At 40.1% G+C, this 18,726-nt stretch overlaps 1 protein-coding gene across 1 annotated transcript in view; it reads right to left on the bottom strand.

Moving 5' to 3' along the window:
- HTT (huntingtin) overlaps window positions 1–18,726 on the bottom strand; it is a 182,077-nt gene that overhangs the window by 17,354 nt on the left and 145,997 nt on the right. The window contains exons 53-59 of the mRNA XM_042469645.1: window positions 14,681–14,781; window positions 13,456–13,610; window positions 11,336–11,475; window positions 10,768–10,850; window positions 9,293–9,423; window positions 6,450–6,579; window positions 1,294–1,449 (exon numbers count right to left, since the gene is read on the bottom strand). Of these exons, the coding sequence (XP_042325579.1) occupies window positions 1,294–1,449; window positions 6,450–6,579; window positions 9,293–9,423; window positions 10,768–10,850; window positions 11,336–11,475; window positions 13,456–13,610; window positions 14,681–14,781 (896 nt within the window). The remainder of the gene's footprint in view (window positions 1–1,293; window positions 1,450–6,449; window positions 6,580–9,292; window positions 9,424–10,767; window positions 10,851–11,335; window positions 11,476–13,455; window positions 13,611–14,680; window positions 14,782–18,726) is intronic.

The raw sequence follows: 18,726 nt of genomic DNA on the forward strand, positions 1-18,726 counted from the left end.
TTCTATCACAACCTGCCACCTTCTACAGTGATCTACAGTGATTTCCTTTTGTGGTATAGTGTTTCCTTTTATACCACACTACCTGTGTTCCCTCTTTTGCTTTGTTCATTTCTAGCAATGCCTTGCTCCTCCTCCTTCTGCCAAGCTTCTCCTTGGAAATGGTCAGCCAATGTTGTGGCCTTTCCCAATGTGAAAGGGATGTCACAGGGATGCCATGCAGGGAGTGGGGGGCCACTAATGATACCCTAATAGGAAATGACACCATGGCTCCCCAAACATCTACTTTTTGGTGAAATGGTCTGTCTTGCTGTCACTTCGTGTAAGACAGGGGTGGCTCTGGGGGGGGGGGGAAAAAGGCAACACCCCCCCCCTTTTTTTTTTAAAAGAAGTAGTAGTAAATTTTCAGTTTTAAAAAACATGATTATGCAGAAAATGAATGGAAATTTCCTGGTCATTGTTCAGGAAGTCCAATAGCAAATAACCCACAATAACAAAGGCATACTAAATAGCTACCCTCATCCTCCAACCTTCTTGCAAGGAAAGAACTGCATGTGAGAAGATAGCAGTCAGCACTATTTTACCCTCTGGATATTCTTCCTCCTTGGTCCAACACACACTGCAGAAAGAAATCCAGCTTGAGACTGCTTTAACTGCCCTAGCTCAGTGCTAGGGAATGCTGGGAACTGTAGTTTACCGTGGCACCAGAGCTCTCTGATAGAGAAAGCTAAATGTCTTACAAAACTATAGTTCCCAGAATTCTCTAGCATTCAGCCAGGGCAGTTAAAGCAGTCTCAAAGGGGATTATTTCTGAAATGTTTTTTGGACCATAATTTGCAAATGTATGACACTCTTTAGGATAAGGTCTGCATTCTCATTTGGCTGCTCATGTTAAAAGAATAAGTTCAATCATGGCTTCCAAAGGTTTTGATGTTCTTTAGTTAGGAATGGAGCAAGGAAGAATGTAATGTCACTGTTAAAAGAAAGGGGGTCGAAGAAATTTCCAGTATAGGCCTACTTATTAGTTATTGTAGTGGTGTTAAATGATTTGTTCAAAGCAGTTTGTGGGTGAAGGAAAGAAAAAATGGGAGACACAAATGCCACAGCACAAGTGCTGTTATCCCCAGTAATACATTTTGCACTTAGTCATCCAGGTAGAAGCAGAACAGTGAGAGTAAAGTCCCCATTCTCCATCCTGGATAGAAATCAGAAGGACACGACTATCAATGTAAATAGCTAGAACCCTAGACTCATACATTTTGTGATTATAATCCAGACTATAAACCAATAGTTTACCATTCCAAGAACAGCAGCTGCTTTACATGTAGCTGGTACCAAATATTGAACAAGAATCTCATCTTCTGAGGGGTGTACTTTCCGTAGTTCTGTTAATGTTGTGTACATCATTTCAAACTGATTCCTTTCTGTAAATAAGTCAGATACAGCTAAAAGCTGCAAGCAGAAAAGCACAACATATTATGCCCTTTCAAAGTTGTTCATAAAATAATTATTTTAAAATACCCATTTTAATGCAATAAATGCAATATACGTCAACATAGCTTTACTAGGACACCTAGAAAAGGAAATGTTAAAATAGCAATAGCAATAACAATTAATAAATATGCAATTAAACAAAATTAAGTTAAAATGTTAAGAGAAATATGCTGTTTATCTTTTGGAATAAAAGGGACATTTGGACTAAAGAAATTATTCCATTAAACTCTGGGAGGCAGGTCTAATCTAACAAACGTACTGCCTCTTCTAATGTTAAAGTTCCCCCTGAAGTGTGAGACATGCTGCATTATGTCACAGTGTGCTGACTTAATAAAAAATTAAATTAAATTGCACTCAGTAATGCTACTACAACCAGAAACTGATAGAATGTACAAAAATTTCATTGGAATTCAAAAAAGGAGAATACACTTATTTCTGTTACAGAAACTAGCAAAACTGAATATGATGGATGAGACAGAATATCCAAAAGGAAAAAACACAAAGTAAACCTGGCATTCTGGGTCTGCTTTGGAGAATGGGAATATAAAAAGCCTCCCAAGAACAGGAATACACAATTTCAGCCCAAAGGCTCTAACTGTAGAAGTATTTATTAAACTATAAAAATAGTGCTGGGCAGACCTAGTATCATTCACATTCACATACTATAAAGCAAACTTCTCTTCACTGTGCAGAGATTTTAAAAGCATATCTTTAAAACAAAAGTAGTACCAAAAGAAAAAAGGATGAGAAGGAGAAAACAAGCAAATCAGCTGTCATTTCTTAAAATTATATCATTGTTACTATGAGAAAGCTGAATGGCCACTGAATATATCCTTGTACAGTACAACTATGGAATTTGCTTCCATGGAAATAGTGATGTCTGTCAATCCAGCTTTGAAAGGGGTTGTAAGAAATTCATGGAAAATTAACTTATCAATGACTACTAGCTCTATGCCTTTCAGTACCAGATAACCAGTTTCCATCCAAGTCAGCCACTCAATAGATATTACTGGGAGAAGTAGAGGGGATAGTCGAAGGAGTAGACCACAACTTTTGAGAAATTTTCAATAAGGATGGAAGTAGCAGAAGTGATAGCTGATCAGCAACTTAACTTGCATGCAGAAGTAGACTCTAACTCCTGAGTCTTTCCTTGATGTTCTAAGGCATTAACCACTTAGAGCAATTGTTCAGAAAACACCCTGACATCATGTGTTGGGAAATCAAATTCATGTTCCACCAAGTGTCTGACTCATCTTCCACTGTCTCTGGAGAGGTTGAATGTTGCAGCGGGTCAAGCAGATCATGATCAACCAGAGCTGTGTGGTGAGGAGGCACTATAGGAGGCTGTGCCATCTCCTGGTTTGCCATTTGTTGGTCAGTAGATTGGTCTCGGTTGCATGTAGGTGTGGCTTGAAGTGACTCAGTTGGCATGTGTTATACATGCTAGAGAAAGTTCCTATCCAGGGCAGGAGCAAGATATCAGGGCCAACTGCAACACTACAGATCAGTGCCAGCTGCAACACTACAGGAGAGTGATCTAGGACAACATGCCAATCAGGTATCTCATAGAGGTGACCTGCATCGACATAATAGTATAAGTGATGTGACTAATGGGACGTTTATCTAGAAGGAGAGTGATAAGGTGAGCAATAAAGGTGCTGATTCATGACAGAATAGTCACAAAACATGGGTTCTCTAGTAGGGCTTCTGTCACACCTAGAAGCACATTCTGGTTTGAATACCTGTAGAGGGATTGGTGAAAGAGACTTCGAAGTAGAGAGTGACTGCAGGATGGCCCTTCAGTATTGAGGGGGAGATTGCATCAAGGAGGGAATTCTTGAACAGCATGGTAGGGTTCAAGGAGGTGAATGCCACTGACGTGTGACTGGGTTCAGGAGCCCCTCTAGTTGGAGTAGAGTCCAAGATCCTTGTCAGAGGGCAAGTCAAGATTAACTTGAACTATGTTCAGCAATGCAGTAGCAGGCAATTCAAGCGAAGGGCCACCCACTACCAAAGCAGTCAGTGCCAATACACTTTTGGAAGTTTTAGGGGAGGCATACAAATGCCCCACCTTGTGAGTGTGATGTTTATCTAGAGACTAGGACAAGGAGTAATGGATTCAAATTACAGGAAAAGAGACTCCACCTAAATCTCAGGAGGAATTTCCTGACAGTCATAGCTGATCAACAGTGGAATATACTGCCTTGGAATGTGGTGGAGCTGCTTCTCTGGAGGTTTTTAAACAGAGGCTGGATGGCCTTCTGTTGAGTGTGCTTTGATTAGTATTCCTGCATGGTAGAAGATTGGACTCAATGGTCCCTGTGTTCTCTTCCAACTCTATGATCCCTTTTCCTTTGTCTCCTCTTCTCCACTGGAGGTTGCAAGGTCAAAAACTGCACATCCAACAAATGTCCTAGTGTCAGGGAAACATGCTGTTGGGAAGGCGGAAAAGGCCCCAATATTCAAATCCAAAGCCCTAAGGGCTCAGGAAGGCAAAGTCAAATCCTTTGCCCTTGAATGGTCAGGACCAACAATGATTTTGACTGCTTGGCATTCTTAGAGGAATCAGATTTGATAGGGCATTTTGATGGATGGAGTGTGCCAGCATTCAATAGGCATTTTAATGGATGGAATGTGCCTGCATCAGATGTTGCCGGAGGTAGAATGGAATTCATGGCTGAGAGCAGTTGAGATAGTTTCAGTGCCTGCTTGTATAACAATGACTTTAGGCAAGATTCATAATTCTTACGTGTTGGAGGTGTAAAAGCCTTGCAGTGAGGGCGCATGTGTACGTTATGTGCTTCACTTAAATAGAGGAAGCAATGAGAGTGGCCGTCTCTGCCAGGGAGTTTCTGCATACCTTTCAAAGGATGAGCAGGAAGATGCCATCATCTACAGTCATCAACAGTTCAACAGATGTGAAGTTAATAATTAGCTTGAACTATAGCAAAGATTCAGGGAGTTGCCAAAAGGGACACAAGCTGAAGAATAACTGAATGTCAGGTTAAACACAGTCTGGCAATCATGGGGAGAAAGAAAAGTCTAAACAACAATCTGAGGGCAGAGAAAAATCAAAGAAATGCTGCTGAAAGTGAAATAACACTAGAGGTTCCTAGTGATGCTGCTCACTTGGAAGACAAAAATAAATGAGAGAACTGAGTGAGACAAAATGGCAGGTGGACAGAGCTACTGCCTAAAAGCTTAAGAAAAAAAAACTATTTTAGAAAGTTCCAAAGATACACTGAGAAGGTGAGTACCCCAGTGTGTGAGTCACAGAAACCACCAAGAAGAACCTGCAAGTGCACTGTAACATTTTTCTTGAAAATCAGTTATACAATCTATCTGCTCTTTCAACTCAAACATCATTTTGGTACATGAAATCTCAAAAATATTTAAGAATTTGAATCTCTCTTGTTTGCTCAAATTCCTCTGCAAATAAGTTTGCCTGACTTTTTGTAGGGTATTAAATTGCTCATTATAGTCTTTACCTCAGCTGTGTAATAAAGTAGGAATGCTGTCCAGAAAGATTTTTTTATTCTAAAAAATATCTCTAGCAGTTAGATTCTTACACTGAATCAATTGTATCTTGTATTTTTAAAAAGAGAATAAAATAAAAATGGGTCAATTGGGGCAGAGGTTGGCAAAAGCAAATTGGACTAGGTTTTCCAGGATCTTTGAGAATTATCAAAAGAAATTATCAACTGAATAATAATTGTCAAATTCAAAAATTTGAAAGACTATATTCTCCCTTACAAATTTACCCATGTTTTGACATCTGCTAAGGAGGCATTTCTCTTTGTTCCAGCTTTTACACAGGTACATCTAGTGGGGAATTGTGAAAGGGATATTTGAATGGCTTCTCCCAGGCCCTGAAACCCCAAATCCTCTTGTGTGAACAGATGAAGACATTTCTTTTTCGACAAGCCTCTGAAGACTGAATGTACAAGGCCCATCTCACCTAAACAATGTGCTGGACTTTCTATTTTTGTTGTGTTATTTTTTTTAATTGATTATGTTTTTAACTGGCTTTAAATTTTTGCTAGTTTAATAATCTTTTAGCGTTTGTATTTTGTGAGTTTTAACTACATGTTTTTATCTGATCCCAAACTGGGAAAAAGACAGGATATAAATACCTATCTTCTCTTCCCCACTCCTCTTTCTTCTTGAGTTTATTTTGGAACACTTCATAATAAAATATACTAGAAGAATTGTAGGTCTTCATTTAATACAGGGAACATATCTCTAAGACTTTGGGAATCCAGGGTTTTTTCACATTAAAAATGAACAATTTGACTACCTTTTGCTAGCTAGTAAACTTGTCTTTGTGAGACATAATAGAATCAACTGGAAAAGGAATAATAGTTTTGACGATACAACCATTTTTACTAATGTAATCCTCCCTAGAAGAGTGTCGATCATAATTTGAGATTTACTTTCACACATTTAGGATTATAATTTTTGAGTACTGTGCATTTAAGGTCCTTTACAATTTCAGTCTCTAAATATCTGATGCTTGAAGGATGAGTTTTGAAAGAAGCGTTAAACTAAGATAAGGTATTTTAAATGAATGTCTTTTCTAAATTACTCCTACAATGGATATTCACAGGCAAATATATATTAGCATGTTGCCCAAACTTGATCCAGGAATTTAGTGCCAGTTTTAAAGATGGGTACTCCTCCTTTCTTTATAAAATATTACTGTTCCTGAGAGGAAGAACAGTAGTTATTCTATTATGGCAGGCACCATGCAAAACTCTCAGTCTGAAGAATCATTATTTCTAGTTTCAAAGCTAATGACCCTAAAGCTTACTTGAGAGACTGTATACTTCAGTTTATTGTGAGCAAGCAGTAATAACTCCTCCTGCCTTGACAGTATTGTCTGAAATGTTCTTATGCTACAAAGGCCTGGTCAAAAACCTCTAGAAAATATTTATGATATTAAAAACATAAATACTTACAGATCGAACAACTTCACTGATCAGAATAACTGGAGTTCTTTTATTCGGATTTGATGGCAAAATCCACTGACTGTACAGCTCCAGTAAAAACTGAGAACAGGAATGTATGTCTACACCAGCACGATGCTTCCTATAACCAGACACAAAATTAATATGTCACTACATCAAAGTTGTTTTAAAATAATTTAAGGGAGTCCATTGAGGAGGAGCAAAGGATCACATGTTAGATGGAAACAACTTCTCTGTCAGCTACGTCTGCTCTTTTTCAGCTATACCCGAGCATAGAATTGGAGCGTCAGGAGCAGCAACGAGTGTAAGTGCTATAAAGCTAAGGCCTAGTGAGAAGCATCACTACTTCCTCTCTTGCAGTCCACATTACTGCATTTTTACTTTGGGTGCTACCTCCTGTTTTCCTACTGTTGACTAGGCCACCCTACAACAACTGCCACGGGGGCTGCAAAGGGAACTGCCAGAAACAATGATTATGAATCACTGTCCAAAAATGGATTTCTGCACATGGAAGTCAACAACTCAGTTCCCTAGTTCCATTTGCAGCCCCTTTGAGCTCTAGGAGTCTATGATTCTATCATGCCCCTCAGAATGTTTTGATAGAATCTGAAATGAACTGGGGAGTAGAAAAGAGATGGCAGGGGGGTAGTTTGAGCTCTGGTGGAGGTGACCTCAGAGGCATTGTGGTGCAAAGTGGTAAAGGAAGGTATGGGACAATCAGCAGGAAAAGAGATGTAGAGGAAGAAGAGGGCAAGGTAGACACTGGGTGGGCAGGAGATGAGGGACAGTTTGTGTATAAATGCCCCTTTAACTCTGTATAGATTAGTGTTAGTTAACATCAGTGCTGAAGAGGGGTGCCATAGAATCATGGAGTTGGAAGAATCCTCAAGGGCCATCAAGCTCAACCCCTGCTATTCAGGAAAACAATCAAAGTACTCTCAACAGGGGTCCATCCAGACTCTGATTAAGAACTTCCAAAGGAGATTCGATCATACTCCCAAGCAGCATATTTCATCCTTGAATAGCTTTTGGTTGACTAGATGAACCCAAAGGGTGCTCAGCAATGGCTCCCCTTCATCATGGAGAGAAGTGACCAGTGGGGTGCCACAGAGTTCTGTCCTGGGCCCAGTGCTATTCAACATCTTTATCAACAACTTGGGTGAAAGAATAGGGGGCATGATTATCAAATTTGTATATGACACCAAATTAGGAGGATTTGCAGTCACTCTCTACTTCGAAGTCTCTTTCACCAATCCCTCTACAGGTATTCAAACCAGGAGGGCAGAATCACAATTCAAAATGACCTTAACAGATTAGAAAGCTGGGCCAAAGCTAACAAAATGAAATAACAGGGAGAAATGTAAGGTACTGCACTTAGGCAGAAAAAAATGAAATACACAAACATAGGATGGGGGACACCAGGCTTAACAAAACTTCATGTGAAAGGAACCTAGGAATCCTAGTAAACCACAAGTTGAACATGAGTCAACAGTATGATGCAGCAGCTAAAAAGGCCAATGTGATTTTAGGCTGCATCAATAGATGTATAGTATCTAGATCAAGGGAAGCAATAGTGCCACTCTATTCTGCTTTGGTCAGGCCTCACCTGGAATACTGTGTCCAGTTCTAGCCACCACAGTTCAAAAAGGATGTTGACAAGCTGGAGCGTGTCCAGAGGAGGGCGACCAAAATGGTGAAAGGTCTGAAAACCATGCCCTATGAGAAGAGACTTAAGGAGCTGGGCGTATTTAGCCTGGAAAAGCGACAGTTAAGAAGTGCTATAATAGCCCTGTTTAAGTATTTGAAGGGTTTTGTATTGAAAATGGAGAAAGCTTGTTTTCTGCTGTTCCAGAGAAAAGGATTCAGAACAATGGATACAAGCTGCAGGAAAAGAGATTCCACCTAAACACAGTAAGAGCTGTTTGAACACACTCCCTTGGAGAATGGTGGAGTCTTCGTCTTTGGAGGTCTTTAAGCAGAGGCTTAAAGAGATAAACTCTTTTTATCTCTTTAAATCTGAAGTAGCTTCATTGTTAAACTGATTTTATTTGTACACTGTCCAGAGAACCATCTTTTTCTCAAAACATCATAGAGGTTCACAACAAGATTAATGTGAAAAAATACAGATAAACATATAAAAATTGTAATATTAATATTTTATGTTTTGTTACTGTTTTTGTTATTATTTTAATCATTTATATCATGCTCGTTGCTCAATATTGGGACTAAAAATGGCTGACAGAATATTAAAACCAGTAATTATGGCATTTTAAAATTATTTAATGCTCCTTTTGATACTTAAAAATTATAGCTGATTTTTACTGTTTATAATAAAATATTCCATTTTAAAAAGTCAAGTAAATCAGTAACTACAGGCTGATGAAGGTATGAAGATTTTCATGTAAAAATAAAGAAACTAGGGTGGGGTACAAACCGCCGCTTTGCGGCACTCCCCCGCCGCCACCATTTGCTCCGTGCGGGAGCCGCAGCAGCCAAACCGCACGACTCCCGCGCGGAGCAAAAAAGAAGCTCCATTTCGGAGCTTCTTCTTGCGGCGCCTCTATGACGTCGCGAGGCGCCTGGCGCGGACTCGCGACGTCATAGGCACCGCGACACGTCTGGATGCTGTGCGTCCAAAAAAAAAAAAAAAAAAAAAAAAAAAAAAAAAAAAAAAAAAAAAATGTACGTATAGGATACGTACTAGGGTTAGGGGGGTGCAGAAGCACCGCCCCTTCCTAACCCTAGTACGTATCCTATACGTACTATATGGCGGTGTGTATCCCACCTAACACTTGCTACTAAGGTACATCCCGCGCTCAAAAGCAGCTAAAAACCTGGAATTGATGGGAGAGGATGGTGGTGAGGAAGGGGCAGGCATATCGCCCTCATCATCTTCATCTTCATCCCACTCTTCTTCTCGCAGTGGTGTGATACTATTTCCCAGCCATACAGAGTGGATAGACACCTTAAACAGCAAAAAAGGGAATTTAAAACATAACCAAAAGATCTACCGTATATACTCAACTACAAGGTGAGAAATTTATGCCCGAAAATTGACCTTAAAATCCTGGGTCGACTTATATACGGGTCAATAAATAGTACTGCTTCACTCTTGGTGCCTCGAGGCACTTTTTCTGTGTGTGTGTGTGTGAGAGAGAGAGGGGGGGGGGAGGGGGAGAGGTTCCAAGTCTGATTTGCAAACCTCGTCTTCCCATGGAAAAAACACCTTATTTAACACCACTTGCTTCCCTCCCCAATCCAATTTGCATGCCTTTTCTTCCCATGGAAAAAAAATACTCCATTTAACACCACTTGCTTCCCCTCCCTAGTCCAATTTGCAAGCCTCCTCTTCCCATGGGAAAAAACACCTCATTTAACACCACTTGCTTCCCTGTTAAAATCCACTGTTAAAACCTCTCTTCCAGCACCTGGGAATCTGTGGTCGGTAGAGGTCCAGAGGAGGAGGAGAAGGAAGGGAAGTGGTATTTCCCCCTTTCCATCCTTCCTTATAGCCCCTTAAGTTTTAACCTAGACTTATCCATGAGTCATATCAAAATCCTTGATTTTGACCCTGAAAGTTTCCCTCAACTTATACACAGAATCGTAGAGTCAGAAGAGACCACAAGGGCCATGAGGTCGACTTGTACACAAGTTTCTACACTTCTTAATGTTTCAACATGACACAATTTTTAACTCTAAAACATTGGTTGTATTCTTAATAAATACAAATAATTCTTTACACAATTGCACTTGGGTAAATGTGTATCTTATGCATCACTTCTCTCTATCCCATGGCAGCTGGGGAAAGATTTAGGATTTTTTGGTGACAATTTTTAAATTTTATCCTCAGCTAATTTTGTATGGGTGTCCTTGAAAAATAAAGGTGATGGCATATTAGAAACAGGGCTCTGTGACAGTGCAAAGTAGCCATCTGCAAAGCAAAATCAGCAGCAAAAGTAGTAAAAGCATCTTAAACGTTATATTTTCCTCCGTTTCTGCTTTTCGTTCTTAACTGTTATGCAAGAAAACCACAAAAAGGAAAAGTTTCAACTGAAAGACTTTCACTGGGATGGCCTCTGTTCAAAGACATGTGACCACTTGGACATGGATGCATTGTAATCCTTAATGTGAGGGTAGGAACAGATACAAAGTTTCTGTGAGCAATTACTCTCATAAGGGACAAACTCTTCCCCATCATCATCATTTTATTAACCTTGAAATCCCAACACTTTTCTAGCAACACACTGGAAGGTTGTGAATGTTTTGAATAAGTTAAATATACTCAGCTAATGTAGAAACTTGTACACACCTGTCCTAGTTTATATCCCATATTTCCAATTTCACGCTCTGTATTGATCTGCAATAAAAGTTTTTCATGGCTGATAAGAGCACCTAAAATAGAAAGGAAAAAGAAAATTGCTTCAGGCAAAACCTAAAACTGTTTCAGGCAAAACCTAAAATTTGCTATACACAGACACTTTGGGCAAATATAATTTTAGCCTTTTTTCTACTGATATACTGCATTTCCCTCCTCTTTTTGCTAGAGATTGTTCTGAACCACAGGGAACAGCTGATATTACTGAGCCAAGGCACATTCTTATTATATATTTCCTCTGCATCATTCTCAACTGAGAGAAATATGTAGTACCTTTCTCAAGTTTTATCTTAGGTAAGCTTTGGCAGAATTTTTAGACAATGCATAACATTTGTTTAGGATTGTTTATGTTTCAGTAATCTTGCCATTGCAAGACCTTAAGTTATGTTTAAACCTGATGTTTTCTTCCAGTTCTATGGTAAGTTATTTTGGAAACTGCTCCAATATCAAATGGAAAATGCAGAGATATAAGCCTTCCGTAAAGCAGCTATTTGATCCATACCTGTAATGGAAGGGGATAGAGATGGAACTGGATCCCATGCTTGATACAAGTGATGAGTAGCAATGTTATCTCTCTTGGATGCCATTTCTTGGATTTCTTGTTCTACAATTCCTCTGATGACATTTAATTTCCTTCCAAACCTGAGATAAACATAGATAAGCACACATGGTTAAAAAATTATCTATAGCCAGGCAAATCTTGTTGGTAAATGATTACCTCAGTCATTGATTTTACTGACATAACTGTTGACTTGCAATTTGTCACCAATTCAACAGGTCTAATTGGGACTAGCAATTGGATTTAGGTCATATACTAATTTAATACCCATAGTAATTTATCAATTTAATAGTGAAAGTAATTACATTTTACTTAATAATATTTAATAATAACTTAAAAGTTAAAATAATTTCATTTTTAATAAAATGAGCCAGCACTACTTTGCTAAAGGCACCAATTTCGAAGCTAAACAGGGTCAGCTCTGGTTAGTACTTGCATGAGAGACCACCAGCAAATGCCAGGTTCTATAGGTTATATTTCAGAGGAAGGAACTGGTAAAACACCCTCTGAGTATTACTTGCCTAAGACAACCCTATAAAATGCATGGACTCACCGAGGGGATAGCCAGACTGAGAAGAAGGGAAAAGGGTAAGCACTCATCCTTCGAGCCTCTTCCCAGCCTGGTTGCCTCCCAAGGGGACACCCAGACTCAGAAGAAGGAGGAAGAGTGAACACTCAGCTCTCAAGCCTCTCACCTTCCTGGCTGCCTCTCAAGGAGATAGCCAGGCTGGCAAGGAGGAGGAAAGGCAAACGCTCATCCCTCAAATCTCTTTCCAGCCTGGCTGCCTTCTTTACATCCTTTGTTACATACCTTTAAGTTTTACCCTCGATTTATCCATGGGTCATATAAAAATCCATAATTTTGGCCCCCAAAACCTACCCTTAACTTGAACATGAGGTCGACTTATAGCCGAGTATATACAGTAACTGATATACAACGGGGGAATTGATAATGGAGAAATTCAGCCATCATTGTAACTACAAGGAAGGTATATGTATATGTATATGTATATGTATAAAGACCCTTGTAAGGGGACAGACTTCCTAAAGATTTGGGATAAACTTCTATACCAAATAAAATGACCTACCATATTTTCCGGCATATAAGACAACTGGGCATATATGATGACCCCCAACTTTTCCAGTTAAAATATAGAGTTTGGGATGTACTCACCGTATAAGACTACCCCTCTTCCAACGCATACCAAATAAAAATCCAAAAAACATCAGATTTGATTTCAATATGATAATTTAAATGAAATGCAGGTCCTTAGCAGGAAACCTTGTTGTATACAAAGCCTGCTTGGATTGGTCAGCTCTCCCTGCCTTCCTAGTGCCCCCTATCTCCAAGACTATCAGAGCGGTAGCTGCTTTCATACAATCGCCGGATATAGCGGGGATGTGGCCGCAACCGTTTTTGAGCTCTCCCCACCATATGCAGCGACTGCAGATTCTCCAGTCCAGCTCGGAAGTTTCAGCACCTGCCCTATAAGACGACACCCGGCGTATAAGACGACCCCTGACTTTTGAGAAGATTTTCCTGGGTTAAAAAGTAGTCTTATATGCCAGAAAATACAGTATTTAGTCATACATAGAGAAGCCAGAAAAGCACAGAATTAATAGATGAATTTGAATCAACCTTTTACCTTGGAGCAGAAATTTTCAAGTAATATTCTGTTACCATAAGGGGATCACAGGTTATGCACAATGATCCTTGGCATTTAGAGGAAACACATCTGCTCAAGCAACACAAGGTACCCAGCATTTGTCAGTCCCCTCTATCTACTACTGTCTTCCATACCATATCTCATACTATTCCTAAGTGTCTCCAGCTCTCAAGAGTAGCTTCTCCAGGGGCATGATGAGCATCTGTGAGTGGTAGGAGTGAAAGTAGGTGAAGATCAGGTACCTATCTTTCTGTGAGTGAAAACAGTTTTTCTCTGTACTATACCATCATGGGCTCTTCTGTACTTAGATATAAAAGAATCTTTTAAAACCTCCTCACAAAGGGATTCAAGAAGGGAAAGGTTAGGATACAACAAGAGCTCCAGCATCTGAAATACCTTGTATCTAGAGCCTTTAAAGCTTTGTTTCGAGGTTGCTGTTCCAAGCAACTAACAGATGGATTGCCGGCCAGTGGTATTGTCATTGCACTTAACACCAAGGATGTTATGGCTTGAACAGCTAGAACATTTATTTGCGTCCTTTCTGTGTCTTCCTGAAAAAATTAAAACACAAACCGTAAGTTATGGATATTATTCTACAACAAAATAAGTCAAAATTCAAAAACAATTGCAGCTTCATGGTTGGTTTGATAGAATTATGGACTACTGCTTAACAGAGCTCTGACTTCCAGCAAAAGACCAGGAAAAATGACATTTAACTATTGCTATATTAAATTCTACTCTTTGAGTCTACCCCGCACCTCAGATTACTGGGAGTACTGGTCTTCAATGTGTACATGACCTGCACTGATACTGCTGTCCTGACATTGCTAATAGCTATGCTGTAATACTCAGGGGTGGGGAGTGGGGGGGGGGGGCTGATTCGCTGGCTGCATTAAAAAGTGCATGAGAACTGGACCACAAGTAACCATAGGCTCTGAACCATTTTCTCTGAAGATGCCATCCACAGATGCTGGCAAAACGTCAGGAAGAAACTCATCTAGAACATGGCCACATAGCCCGAAAAACCCACAAAAAACTATGGATGCCAGCCATGAAAGCCTTCGACTAACCATAGACTGTTTATACTTGAGCTACAGCTGGCTGAGGACCTATGCATATGAGGGCAGAGTCCATGTGCCAGTTTCCAAGACTGGAGCAGGGGAAGAATTATACATTCTGCACCCTAGATATATTTCAGCAAATGTAGGAAGTCTCTGCCTGCTTTTTTATACCTAATGTGATTATTAGGTATAAAAGGTCCCAAGTAAGGAGGAAAGTTATGGAATTCCTAGCCCCATTCCCACTATGCTATTTATGTTTCATGACATCTGCACTTCAAACCTACTATACTAACAGAGGGAATGATTAATTAACAAAACAAGGACTCTGGAAAGACATCATAAATAATGAGGCTCATGGCAATGGCAAACCTCCTCTGAACAAATCTTGCCAAGAAAACCCTATGATAGGGTCCCCTTAGGGTCACCAAAATCAGAAACTACTTGAAGGCCCAAAACACGTGCACACACACACATAGGTGGAAACTGGATTCATAGTAAGAACTGTAAGTCACACGGCAGATAATTCAGACAAAATGAAATTATTCAGTGAATTATTTTACCTCTTGTTGGTTTTCCTCTTGATCAATTACAATTGGCTGGGTTACAAGAACACCGAGAAGAGTAGCCCAAGTCTCTTCAAACTGCATGCGGTTTGTCCATCCTAAAAGCAGAATCACACCATGAAAAAATATTGTTTTTAGTTATCAAAATGTAGAGATTAGATATTTTAGTGTATTTAACAAAAATGCTAGAAACATCTGCAAACTAAGTATGCCCACCACTTAGATTTGTGGGGTAGAAGGAATGGTGAAAAAGGGAAGGATTGCAATTTATCTACAAAATCCATGTGTATGCACTGTTTAGACACAAAAAGAAAAACCCTTGCACCTCACACCTAGAGATATAAGTTCCATCTGGTGTTAATATATATTGCTTCAGACCATACTCTGATTCAAGTTGGTGAAGAGACAAATTATCACACCCAATTGTTAAGTTGTGACCAACATTAGGACTCGAAGGCGGGGTAAAGACCGCCCAAAAATGGCAGTCCGCTGGCGCCTTGTTTTGCCGCGTGAGGAAGCCGCAGCGGACAAACCATGCGGCTTCCTTGCGCGGCAAAAAGAACCTGTGACATTACAAGGGGTGCGACGTGCGCTCGCTAAGCATCCGTCACGTCAAAATAGCGGTGCCCATGTGTACAGGGCGCTGCCATGTTGATGCCCTCGTCACGTGCTAGGGGTGAGGCACATATGGGCGGTGCGCCCTTGGCCAACCCCTAGCACACGACGAAGGCGCCCTATAGGCCCATTTGTCCAGGGCCTTAGGTATACAAGTGTGCCAAGTATCCAAATAATGAGGAAAGTTATGCAATTTGTAGTAATTTCCCATGGCCATTCGAAAGTTTATCAACTCGGCAAAAAAGGAGAAAGTGTCATCCCAATTAGTGTTCTATGACCTTGGCTCAAAGTTCACAGTTCAAGAGCAGTTTAAACTGAAGTCAAGTTTTAGACACAACTTAAACTTGGTTCACAGTTGAAGCTCAGCATCTTGTATATTTTCTGAGTACCTGTGTTGAATTCCAGACTCTTCAAATAAGTCCTAGAACTAGATCTAGAGTAAAATACTTTTCTTTTTGTGCCTCATTCGGTCAACATGTAAGTCTGTATTCTATATATCCTCACAGCAACCCACCTAACTTATGCAAAGTACTGGAAAAGAAAAAAATGAGCACCGACTTGATGAATGGACAGTAAAAGCAAATGACTTAATGATAATGGATAAACTAACAATGATGGTAAATGGTAAATCTGAAAAACCATTTCTTACAAAAAGGGAAACAATTAAGAAATTATGGTATTAAAATCTCTTTTATATATATTTATGTATTGTTTATAACTGGTTTATATATTAGAAAATGTTTTTGATTTTCTTTCATGACATAAGCTTTAATACTCCTGCCACACTGTTACTGTGTATGGGCAGAAAATAACCCTGCCAATTGTTTTTTTGTAATAAGAGAATGTATGTATTTTAACAAAATAAAATAAAATATGTAAGTTTGTAAATAAATGAATGCAAAGTGCTTCCAAATTTTGTGCATGGATATAACACTGGTAGCCATGGCTTTCAAGATTGTGTCAAAAAAGACATCTGCCACTAGGACTGCTGGCTTTCATGCTTTTATGAATGTTTAGGAGTTTGGAACTAACTGGTTAATTAAGGCCTGGTACAGATGGGCAAAAAGCATCATTCTGCAGGCGGGGTGAGGGCTGAGCATCCCCACACTGAGAGCCCTCCCCACACTGCCCAGGTATCATCTTGGCACACAGCCATTCAGACGGCACACACAATGATGACATCCCTTTGGTGCAGCAACCAAATGGCACTGCGCCAAAGGGGGGTGCTTAAGCCACCCGGAAATGGCTATGGCGTCTCTTCGCAGGCACAAAAAGAAGCTGGAAAAACCGTCTCCTTTTTGTGCTCTGCAGAGGCTGGACTGTTGCCATGGTGTCCGTTTGCTGCGGTACTGATCCAGGGCAGAAAGGGGCGGCGTCTCGCCGCCCCTTCCTGCCTGTTTGTACATAGCCTAAATTGGTAAACTGTCAATTTGCTTTGACTTTCTATTTTTTTTAGCTCACCTCACTAGATTGCCTAATTTACAAGTTAATTCCCATGCCATAATGAGTGAATTGACTTTGGAACATTAGAATTTGTTAGAGAGAATGGCTCTTCTTCTAGCAGATTCAGTAAGACAGGAAAGCTTGAGAAGGAGTACCGGAGGCAGGGTATTCTGCTTGCTATGTCATTTCACCAGTATGCTGATGACAACTGTATTTCTCCTTTCCATCTGACTTGTTTCTGTACTGATGTCAGTAATGGGCTAGATGAGGGTGAACAAATTGAAACTTAATCCAGATGAAACAGAGATGTTCCTGATCAGTCAGAAGGCAAATCAGGGAATATGAATTCCACCCACCTGGAAATTCCAGTCATGGACATTTCACACACACACACACACACACACACACACACACACACACACACACACACACACCACACCTTGAAATCTCAGGTATACAGCTTGGGTGTACTTCTGGACTCAGATTTGAGCCTGGATACCCAAGTTTCAGCTGTATCCAGGAGTGCATTTGCACAGTTAAAACTAGTGTGTCACCTGCACCATTTCCTGAGGAGTCAGATCTGACCATAGTGACATAAACCTTATTTACATTCTGTTTGAATCATTTATTTATTTATTTATTTATGGATGGATGGATGGATGGATGGTATTTATACCCCGCCCTTCAGCCCTAATGGCTATCACAGCAGCTTACAATTATGAGACACCCCCTCCTATTTAAACAGCTACAGTGTTTTGGTCTGCCTCTGAGCAGAATGTAAAGTACTGTAGTGGAGTTGACCTTTAAAGCCATACATGACCTGAGTCCAGACTATTTGAAAGACTGTATCCCCTTATATGAGCCATCACATGCCTTAAGATCTACAGAGGGCTTTCTTTCAATGCCATCATTTTTGCAGATGTGGTCGGTGATGACTTGAGAGAGAACGTTCTCTGTGGCTGCTCCCAGATTATACACACACACACACACACCACTCTTCAGCCAAGGCTATCAAAACGGCTTACAATTTGTTAATTAGACATTTCCCTGATGGTGGAATTCCCTTCCACATCCTTTCTGCTCTCTTTCCACTGGCATGTGAAGACATTTTTATTTATGGAGGCATTTGGTGTCAGCAGATAGAGCTTTTAACTTGTGTTTTTAAATTAGTTTAACTTGTATTTATATTAAGAGTTTTTAATTGTATTGTGATTTTAAGGTATTGTGCCGCCTTGGGTCTTGCAATGGGAGAAAGATGGGATATAAAGCAAATAAATAAATAAATTTCTGTTTGAAAAACTGAGACAGAGAAAGTTTTAGAAACCCAGCAATAGGTAATAGCAAAGAATAGCTGGGAAACAATTGGTGGAGGGAATGAAAAAGGGGGGAAACCCCAATATGAAACAGAATGAAGTGGGGATTGATTTGCTTGCTTAGCCCACAAGTAGCCATAGCCCTTGTAGAATGGCAACCCTTTGAGGCATGAAAGCCTAAATACTCCCTCCTCCCCCCTCTACCTTGCAATTTCCCCAAATGCGAGAAATTCGACAGCATAATTTGTGGTAGCCTCTCTGTCTTTCTAAGGGGTAGCTTGTGACTCTATTCAGTTCTCTGTTTATTCTAGTTCCTACAGTCTTTTAAAAATGTCTTCAATCCCATTCCCATTTTCCCTTGCTTCTTCCCTCATTCTCTGCTCTGTTTTGCTTTTGCCCCAAACTCTGACTCAGCAAGTCACACACCTAGAAGAAAATGGTGAAGCTGGAGTTATTTGTTTGGAGCCAAAATATTCATTTTTCCACGCTCGTCCGATGTGTATGTGCATGCTCTTCCAAGGAAAATTCCACTGAATCCCTTTGTAATCCTTTACTGCTTATACACAGTGTTGGACGCTTACTCTATGGTTTGTACACCTATTCTTACTCTTATCCGTCACATAACCACCTTAAGCAGTTTCAAAAAAGCTGTGAAGACTGATTTCTTCCGGC

This window comes from Sceloporus undulatus, chromosome 5 (assembly GCF_019175285.1).
Source record: "Sceloporus undulatus isolate JIND9_A2432 ecotype Alabama chromosome 5, SceUnd_v1.1, whole genome shotgun sequence".
NCBI lineage: Eukaryota > Metazoa > Chordata > Lepidosauria > Squamata > Phrynosomatidae > Sceloporus > Sceloporus undulatus.